The sequence below is a fragment of the Martes martes genome (genome assembly GCF_963455335.1).
Source record: "Martes martes genome assembly, chromosome: 4".
Classification (NCBI taxonomy): Eukaryota; Metazoa; Chordata; class Mammalia; order Carnivora; family Mustelidae; genus Martes; species Martes martes.
This window is the reverse complement of record NC_137891.1, coordinates 121,909,355-121,920,622: the sequence shown is the minus strand read 5'-3', so window position 1 is coordinate 121,920,622 and position 11,268 is coordinate 121,909,355. Positions and strand designations below refer to the sequence as shown.

Here is an 11,268-nt window from a genome sequence, read left to right as displayed (position 1 = left end):
TTTTTCCCTAAGTCAGATATATTACAAACATGCAGATACATTTTTACTGCTAACAGAATACCGCAAACTTAAAAATGAATTTTATTATGTTCCTTGATCTTTTTAAAGTTATTTATTCTAATACTAGCAACAACCTATCTATAATGAAACAGAGCTTTGCTAAATTTATATAGTTTTGAATTATTCTTGCAGGTTTTTGTCACAACAGTGTCAATTTAGTACTTAAAGTGTTTATGTCTGCTTGTACCTGTTCTTAGGACAAGATTTGGAATTTGCTTTTTTTCTTTTTTATTAACATATAATGTATTATTTGTTTCAGGGGTATAGGTCTGTGATTCATCAGTTCACAGCACTCACCATAGCACATACCCTCCCCCCAAATTTGCTTTTTCTTACTCTGTGTTTTTATTACTGTATCAAATGTTGAAGGCTGGCTTATTATAAAGATATAAAAATGGTGTCATTTCTGCACAATAACCAAGACACTACTTTCTAAGTCAAAATTTCAATGTTTTTGATAACTATATACAATAGTTCAGTTTAGGCCATTATAGTACCATTCAGTATATAACTGTAGATACACTGAACTACATTTTTAAAAGGGAGATTAATTGGGCAATATTTCACATGGGACAAAACAGGACTGAGTGAGATGAAACTTCTTAAAGCTTCCAAAGTGTCTAACATATTGCTTAAGGAAAACCTAGACATAGGGGGAAAATTGTCTCAATAAATTTTCTCTCATAAATAATACAACAAACTTTTAATAAATTCTAGAATTGAAGGAAATTTTTTGTAAACCAACAGGACTTTTTGTTTCTATAAGAAAATACTTTGGGGGCGCCTGGGTGGCTCAGTGGGTTGAGCTTCTGCCTTCAGCTCAGGTCATGATCTCAGTGTCCTGGGATCCAGCCCAGCATCAACCTCTCTGCTTAGCGGGGAGCCTGCTTCCCTCTCTGTCTCCCTGCCTCTCTGCCTACTTGTGATCTCTCTCTCTGTCAAATAAATAAATAAAATCTTTTAAAAAAATAAAAACATACTTTCAAATGCTAAGTGCTTCTAGATACACTATGTGTTATACACAGCTTTTATCTGCTGATGGGTGACAATAGATTCTTATTAAAGACAAACTTTTATCATATTAGACCCAATAAATCATTAATATCTTTTCCTAAGAGCTTGGACCTCATTCTGACCACAATCTAAAACATTTTACACCACTCTGCATATCACCATCATGTTGCAAATGTCTAATAGAGCTCATTTTTACCATTAAGGCAATTTAACTAGGACTATTATTCCTGGGTCAAACCAGCCCTCTTGAAACCCTGGTTCAAATATTCCCCTGGAAATGGCCAAATTCTCAACTGACAAGTGTAAGTAAATTCCTGCACTATTTATTTGTCAGTATTCACAATTATACCTCCAGTGTATATTTGATAAATGATTAAATACCTTGATTACTTTATCAATAAATGAATTGGTTTAGTTTGTTGTTTTCCAAAGTTTGGTCAATGGAAGACTAGTGCTCAGAGATGCATTTCAATTAAAGGTACCACAGTGAAATTAGTTTAGAAACTGATGTACGTTCTAGTCTCTTGCTGAAAACTCCCTCTGGATCTTAAGATACTAAAGATTCCGAGAGGTCCTAAAAGTAGAGAAACACATCACAGTTTTTACACCTGATGTTTTACAAATCTACCTGATCATGGGGCTAGACATTGTTGTCACCATGTTCTATACATACATGAATAATCATTAAGTGATAACTTTCTCCAAATTAACTTAAATATCTACTATCTTCCTCTCTGCAAACGAGCAGGTGTTAATTTCGATTTAAGGCACTATATGATGTTTTGTACAGTTGAAATTATTTCAGGATTATTTATTTTATAATATAAAAAGATTTCCAGTCATTTAATTGAATGGAATATATACATATGTATATATATCTATATAAATCTTATAAATCCTACAAAATAGGGAGATACTATCCACACTGGTCTCATCCTTATCTGTCACTGAAAAAAAAAGTCAAAAAATTAAAGCATTCATAGAATATTTTAACCTTATAAAAATAATGACAAATTTAAAAATTATATTTTTAAAAGTCAATATTATACCATGTGGTTATCAATTCAAAATCTAAGTCATACATGGCATTAATGTTATTACTGCATAACAAGATTTTTAACCAAAGTATTTCCTTTTTTTTTCTTTTAATCTTTTTATTTTATTTATTTGACAGACAGAGATCACAAGCAGGCAGAGAGGCAGGCAGAGAGAGAGGGGAGAGCAGGCTCCCCACCAAGCAGGGAGCCCGATGTGGGGCTCAATCCCAGGACCCTGGGATCATGACCTGAGCCGAAGGCAGAGGCTTTAACCCACTGAGCCACCCAGGCGCCCCAGTATTTCATTTCTTTAAAGGAAGAATATTCTCACTTCTTTCTATATAAACATCTTAAAGAACAATAGTATGAATACCAATGAGATGAGGGTATGCTTATTGAGGCTTAGTATGATGTTTTAATGATGATAAAGCTATAAATTCCTAGGAAAAATATGTCATAACTAAGATGCTGACATAATTCTATTCAGATTAATAATATTATTGTTATAATCAATAATACTAGAGAGATATAAAAGTGTCATTTCTAAATTCTAAAAGGGTCTGCCTTTCAGCTAACTAGGAGAAAAATTGACACCAATTTTGTTTACTTGACCTGACTTTAATAGCAGTAAGAGTTATCCCCATAGTGCTACTGCTGTCTGTACAGCCCAAGAAAATAACTGCGAAAACATATTTCATCACCTGAAAGCTTAATTAAAGCCAGGCTCTTCTACTAAAAAGTGTGTGTGTGTGTGTGTGTGTGTGTGTGTGTGTGTGTGTGTGTGTGTGTGTTGTGTGTGTGTAAGACAGAAATAACCATTTGATGACATGCTGTTGCTTTCTTATGTTAAACAATTTTTATTATAGTAATTGAAATAACTTCACCATACAGATATCACATGCTGAAGCATGACAATGCAATATTAATTGCACATAGTGTTGACATTTCAAGCATATTTTCTGTAACAACATTTGCATTCATATACAGGTAGTAAACACATGGGGATAATTTGAGTCATGATTCATGGTAGCAAAAGTATTGCTTTCAAGCTAATTTGAAACCCAGAATCTTCAACAAATCTATTAATAGTTGATATTGTAGCATGTACAGTAGTAACTCTACGAACCAAGTCAGGACCAAGAACTACCATTGTTAACCTTTGAAAGAAAAATATCAGCATTATCTGATTACTTTTGCAAGGTAAGTTTTCTTACTAATTGAAAAAATATTAATCTATTGAGCAATGACTTTACCAATAGTTTTCAAGTTAGTGGTGGGGATAAAATAAAAGCTTTATGTAGCCCTTCTTAGATAATACAGCCCAGTTAATACAAAATATGTTACCTGAATAGCTTTTCTTCAATATTCCATATACCCACTTACGACAAGGCGAAAAATCATCAAAAAGGGCGGCAATCTCAAGGAGTGCCATAAGTTTTAATATACTACTTTTGGTTTGCAAGACTGTTATTTGTAACCATGTATCTTGGTTCAAAGGGTCTAGACAATGTTTTTTAGGTATAGAAACTTGATTCTTAAAAGTCTCAGCAGACAAACAGAACTTGATCTAATAACACATTTTACCTAAGTCTAATTTTTGCTGAAGTAAAAATACACCACCATAAAATGCAAGGAAAACCAATATTTAAAAGGCAGGATTTATCCTTTCTGGACTTTGTCCATCAAAGGTAAAAACTCCAAAGGTTATAGGAGGAAGAAGAGGTGGTGGTGAAGGAAGGAAAAAAGGAAGAAAGAAAAAGCAGCATAAAGAATACAATTTTGATAATGAATATATTTCTAATTTTTTAATTTATTTGTAAATAATATTAACCCAAAATATTTAGATAACTAATTCAGAACCTGAAAACATAAGTTTCTCAATTTAAAGAGAAAAGCCAATTTTCAAAAATCATTAGATCACAGCAACACAACTAACTGAAGTTACACTTTTTATTGCTTAACCCTTAGAGCCAGTAAACTAAGACTCGAAATGTAAACTAGCATTACAGAACAGAAAAGGAAGGTATTTTCTGTCACTCTTCTCGAGGTATTTGCTATTATTTTTTAAAGAAAACACATTTAAGAATGAATCAGTGCTTTGCACAAACCTAGAAATAATAGAGTTTATGCAACTATCAACTTTTTTGGTATATTTGAAAGGTCAATTATGTCTATGTTTAGATTTAAAAAGAATTTTTACATAGAATGGCTTTGATATGATAAAGATGAAAGCATTTGGATTAATTTATACTAAAATGTGAAATTTCAAGTTAGATAACAAAATTCTATAATCATATGCTTTCCAAATTAAAAAGAAAATTAGAATGAAGTCCTTGATGTCTAGAAGCCTCCATCATCTAGTTGTTTGTAAATACTACGTGAAAAGAAAGTTGGGTTTTTTGTTTGTTTGTCTGAGTTTGGTTCATTTTAGTTTTGGGGAGGAGGAATTAGTAGGCGATTTTTGTGTATTTAAACCTAATTTAGACATATGAAAAAAAATCTGTATAAATCTTTGCATCTGGCAGAGGTTATTTCCATATTTGATCCTGTTATAACTTCGTTTTTATACAAGCAAGGTAAATAAAATGCTAGTAAAATAAAATGTGTTGCTAGTAAAAATAAACATGATATGAATAAAATAGTTCCCTCAACAGATTACATAAAGCAAATGGTAACTAATTACAAGGCTGGATAATTAAAGTGAAAACAAATCTGCCATCTCATACCATGTTCATAGATGAGGTTTAAAACAAAGGTTGCTTTTTATATAATTTTGGAAATCATTGCAATCATATATAGTTCTGGGAAGCATTCTCATCTTAGATTTACAGAATGAGTAGGGACTTTTTTTTTTATTGACAGAATGATTATAACTTTCATTTTAAGTAAACCAAATTCCCTATTAAAAACTCCTGGTAATATTGAATAACTTCTGAAGTTTTTCAAATAAGGTTACTTTCTCTCCTGGAAGAGAGAGAAAATCAGACCCATACTATCACTTATACTGATATGTTTTCACCTTATGAATTAAAAATGTATAATAAAAACTGAGGAATATTTTATACCTCTAAAACATTTATATGGCCTCTAGAGATTTTCATGGTTTACTACTGAATCTTCTCTTCTTAGTTTCTCATTAGGGAATAAGCACTATGGCAACCATAATCCACAGCAAACCAGGTAGTATATATAAATAATGAGCACATGGCTTTTATTCACAATGTTATCACATCAAACCAGATCAGTATAAATATGCAAATGTGAGCAAGAAAATTCTAGTGCTCAAAAAAACCCAGATCTAAGTAGCTGGAGAAATGAAATTTGTTCATTAATTAGTTGGGTAGTTTCACACATTTTAACTTTTTTTTCAAAGGTTCTTAAACAGTGTGCGTGCGTGTGTGTGTGTGTTTTCTAAGGGGAGAGGGTTCATCCCCATGTTGAGCATTCTTCTTGTTTTAAATAAAAACTTCGCTCTTTTATCATTAAAGACAGAAGTCCCAAAGCACCCACTCTAGCACACTAAATAACCATTTTGATTTAAGTTAATGCGAGTGAGTGATAGATACCACATACCAGACACTTGAAAACTATGTTTCATTCATGGACATATCATGAATTTAAAAGAAAAATTATTAAAAATACTTCATGAAAAGACCTACTTGCTTATCACTCTTACAGTGATTTTGTAATATCCCAATTTTTACATTATTTATTCTAAGAAATCTGTAATATATTTAAGAATTCACAAAATGGAGTCACAAACACTCCAAGTTATACTGTAATTTCCTTTATTCTGACATCCTTATCCTCTTTTTCCTCAAAGACAATAACAAATTCTTCTTTGGGATGCATTTAGCAAGGAAAAGTATCTACTGGAATATGGATGTTAGGTAATCATCAAGAATCAAGTAGTGATAATTTAAGGGAAAACCTATTTTAGCCTATCATAGCCTCAGAATATGGCTTTAAAACCGAAATAGATCTAACTTACAACTTTAGGTTGCCAATTATCCATTTTGCAAATTAAACTAGGACAGTTTGCTTCTCTCAGTTTTCCTATTTGGGGGCCATTTTTTGATTCACTGGAAGTAGTTTCTAGGATAATAAAAGGTAAAACACTCCTAAATTTTGTCAATAATTAGTATCTGTGAGAAAGTAAGACTGTTGGGAGAAGTTTAAACAAACTTCTAAAAGATGCATATTGTAATTTCTAAGGATTTCCATGTGAGTGATAGTGCTATTTATATTTTTATGGAAAACTGAAACCTCACCTCACTCCCTCACTCATTGTTTTTGAAATTATAAGCAAGAAAAGGAAGTAAATTGCTATGAAATGTATGCATAATAACTTCAGATAGAAAAGTCCATCCTCTATTTTGATTTTAGAAAATTCTCAAGGGTACATCCATGACTAATAATATCTAGTAACCAGAATCTTCTATTTGCAACAATTAGATTATTTTCTATGCTGAAATGTGAAGCTCTATATCAGACTTTATAATGTAAGTTGGTTTCATCTCATCATTAAGAGACTTATAAAATAAATGTGACACATTATTCTATAACACCAAAATGAGTTTGAAATGTCAACTCTTCTACTTCCGAAGAACAGAAGAAATTGTATCTGACCATACATACCCATTGGAGATATACTTTCCAAATAAAAGTGAGTGGTATGAGATACAAAAATCAGATGGAAAGATTCTGTCATCAGCATCATTTTCTGTTCCTTTATGTGACTCCCAACGAAAAGTAGAAAATAAGTTTGTTTACATTTTGTTTAATTTTAACCCACTGGATTGTCTTCCATTTTAGATCACTGCATGACCTTACTAAAGCCTTACTGAAAATGTACATTATCACAAGTAGCTAAATTTCCACATAGAGGAATAAAAAATTGGGAAAATCAGGTTGAAATTTTTATAGTACTTTGTAGTGTGCTATAATAATGATAAACCCGTTTTGCATTTAATTCTATCATCAAGCAACACCAGGCTTCTAGCTTTGTTTTTCATTTTAAATGGCTACTATATATAAGAGAATTAATAAGGTTTTATACTATTAATGCTTTTTCAAGTCAAAAGAAGTGTTATCTAGAAAATAATTTAACACTGAAATGGGATCAATTCTGTTTTATATACTCTGCAGCAAAAATAACATTTCTAGTAGGAAGGTATTAATTATAAACCTAGCAAATTCTAGACATTCACATATTTGTGTAAACAATTTAACATGGTTTATTACATTTCCAGAAAGGTTAAGTCTTATATCCAGTTTTCTGCTAATTCTTCTTTCATATATTATAATAAATATATGTTATTTGAGTGCACATGTATATATTTTCACACATATATGTCATATATACATAAAACAGCACTTAATGGTCACTTTCTTTGCATGTTTAAATTGGAGGGAAAAAATGAATTGCTATTATGCATAATCCATGGCAATCTTCCTTTTGTTTCACAAATGGCCATATCGGGATGTAAACAAAACATTGGAGCGAGTCATTCCAGGTGAACTGTATTTCAAGGTGTAGGTTGGTGTTCTCATGAAGAATTGTGTACTTCCTGGTAACAAATACCTACAAATGACAGTTAAAAAATTATACTTTACAAACAAGTTAATATTAACATCTCTCACTAAAGTGTTCTGCGGTTAATAATTTATATATGCTACGTGAGAAACAATACTATAACAACAATGCATTCTACATCAAAAAAATGTTCTCTCCCAAGCTCAGGTGGGAAGGTGGAAGTTGGTCATAAAAGCCTCACTTAAAAAGCTTAATATAGTTGCAACATATGATCTTAGTATCTCAAGACAACCCCGAAAGAGCCATTATACTCACATGCTAGGAAACTATTTCCATGGCTCATGTTAATTTGAAATTTATCATTAATCTCTATAAATAATATATGAAACCAGTCAAATATTTCTTAAAAACATGTGATATGAGAATTTGGCTGGCCACATTACCAATAATTGTTTGTTTCAAGGATGTTGGAACCATTAATTACAATTTGATAATATTTCATTAACATATTATGACTATAGGTAATCTAAGAGAAAAAGACTAAAATTTATAATTATAAAATTTATATTCCTAGACCACATTGTTCTTATGATAACAGAACACCAAAAATAATCATGATTACAGGTTACATGAAATCCTTGCAGACAAATGTATTTCAGAATACATGAATTTTCCAGATTTTAAAATGATAACAGTATATATACTATATATAATATAATATCTCCATTGAGGCCTTGGTGCAGCATCCTGAAATCAACCCATTAATATTTCTGTAGTGAAATGTATGAATGCTCACAATAAACAGGATGAAAACAATAAATATCTTCATGTCAATTTACTTCAGGTCAGATTTGCCAATAAAAAGGTCACTCTTCCTTTCTCTTTAGTTTTTAGAGACTTGAGAATAAGAAACTATAAATAAGAATGTGCACCTGAATAATTTGTTTCTCTCAGGAAAAACTTTGATTAGCATTAGGCCACTCCAATCTATATATCTAGAGAAAAAAATGAAAATCCACAAGGAAATCCACATGAGCAAATGCAAGTAAACATGACTATTAAAAGTATAAACCCTGGAAATGACAAGATGGACATGCTATAAAGTCAGGACAAAGACATCTATGAGGAATGTCCAAAACCAGGAGTAGCAAGTAGCAATAGAAGGAGATGTGAAATTTTTGAAAAAATGAACAATGGTAGACAATCAACTCATTTATTTTTTGCACTTTACATTAGAATCTTCCAGCAACAGTATCATACTTCCATAGATACGCAATGAAACTGAGGGCTAAGAGTACTATTAGCTACCTATTCTACATTAAATAATGTTGATAACTACTATGCCTCCATGCCAATGGAAAGTTACATTTATAGTTGGGTTATATGAATTTTGTAGAAGGATATGAATTCACTATGATCAAGCTGCATACAGCATTCAGATTAAAATGGAAGAATTCTCTATAACATCCATAAACATCATTTTATCATGAATTATCTAATAATATCTTCTAAATCTATTACCTAGTATCACAAACCATAAATAATTGCTCAAATCATTAAGTTAATAGAGCAGTAAAATAATACACAACAAACCAAATTAAATCAAAATTGCACAATGGGTGATGAATAATGAAACAACTGATTTCTCACATCACAGATTATATAAATTATTTTCTTAATATCACTTGAGTAATTTATATGGATTAATTATTATGTCAAGAGCTAGTGGAGTCATGATGATTAATCTGATATCTTCTGACATGAAAAGGCTCCCATCCTATCTAAGGCAAAGATGCAAAAGAAAATAAGGTGTTTGAACAAAACCCACTACTTTTTATTAGTTGAAAGTTATTCTACCTTCTATTGAAAATGCATTCTGATTATATTGATAATTATCAGGGCAAACAACAACTTCTACCAACTTCCTTTTGAAGAATTTCCAAGCAAGAGTTACTACTGACATTACAATAACATTGACATATCCTTTTGAGTTAAAGATCTCCAGTCCACAGAGGAAAAATAAAAGTATAAAGTCTAGGGTTACAGCTAACCTATACTATTTTATTTAACATTATGTAATATTTAGTGCTTTCTATGTGCTCAGCACTATCCTAATTGCTTTACAAATATTAAATCATTTACTTCTCATAACAATTCTATACAGTAGATATTATTGTATGCTTCATTTTATAGATGAATACACTGAAGCATTCAGGGGTCAAATGTCTTGCCCACAGTTACATAGCTAGTAAATGGCAGAGCTTGGACTCCAACTCCAGAATCAGTGTTGTGCACCAACTCCAGAATCAGTGCTCCTAGCAACTATACTATATTGTCGTTTCTCTGTATGAATCTCAGTTTTAAAACTAATGGATACAAACTACAAAGTATAAAATAACCTAGAAAATAGAAGGTTATACATCCACAAACCTAAACTTTTTAAAAGAAGCAGAAAAAAACTAAAATGAAACTTTCGTAAGAAAAAGAGTTCAGGATGAGCTTAAAAAAAAAAAAAAGCATATGAAATCACATTGGAGGAAACATTTTGTTTCCCTAAAGCAAGTGCTGTGGGATATTTTAAAGCATTACAGGGAAACAGAATGGATTATTTGCCTTAATAGCTCCATTAATATCTCTTGGGAGATCCCACACTAGCTGAACATCAAAGATTATTTTTGGAAATGTTCTTTGCAATGAAATTAAAATAAAATTTGATTGTTTTCAGCAAGAAGAATATCTCTGGGAAGTACATTTATAGACTATCTATATCTAAAGAGTTTGTGTTAAAGGACCAAAAAATGTGAAAAGTTTACAGCTTTACCTTTATTCCATCTTACTCCTGATGTATAAAAATAGCTAACTTGTAAGTACCAAGGAGAAATACCTCAGATTACCCTGTTTGCTTCACACATGCACCCTCACTCCTCATCACTGAGGCTATGTGTACACAACCTCACACATCCATCACATAGACATAAAACATGCATTTGCCCAGTTCCTATTTGATGTAGAATTGGTCTGTCATGTACCGACTTACTGCTGACCATGGGGATCTCTAGAACATAAACATTTCAAGACCCGTAGGGAATTAGCCTTGAAAATTTAAGCTACACCCACCTTCTGAGATTTTCCTGCAGTAAGATCAGGACCCCTGATACCCCCCCCAAATAAACTCAGCTTCCTGGTTTGGGGAACAAAGGTAAATAAAGTTCATCATAATATTTATCCTGTGTTTAAATTTTTTTTCTACTGTGGTATTTTATACACACACACACACGCACACACATATATAATCATGAAACTTACTAGTTTTTCATCTTTAAGTGTACAGTCCAGTGCATTAAGTACATTTAAAATGCTGTGTAACCATCACCACAACCTAGTTCAGAACTTTTTCATCCCAAACAGAAACTCCTTGCCCATTGAACATCAAATCCCCATTTCCCCCCTCCCCATTCCCTGGTAAACTCTATTTTCTGTCTCTATGAATTTGTCTACTCTAGCTACCTCATATATAGTGGAATCATATACCATATTTATCCTTTTGTGTCTGGCTTACTTAATTAGCCTGCTTTCAAGGTTCATCCATGTAGCAGCATGTGTCAGAATTTCATTCTTCTA

The 11,268-nt window shown here is 31.8% G+C and overlaps 1 protein-coding gene across 1 annotated transcript in view; it reads right to left on the bottom strand.

Annotated features, from left to right (window-relative positions):
* Positions 1 to 7,327: 7,327 nt before the first annotated feature.
* The window catches only part of TTLL7 (tubulin tyrosine ligase like 7), a 144,419-nt gene continuing 140,478 nt past the window's right edge, over positions 7,328 to 11,268 (bottom strand). The window contains exon 21 of the mRNA XM_080803176.1: positions 7,328 to 7,695. Within this exon, the coding sequence (XP_080659302.1) occupies positions 7,575 to 7,695 (121 nt within the window). The 3' untranslated portion in view covers positions 7,328 to 7,574. The remainder of the gene's footprint in view (positions 7,696 to 11,268) is intronic.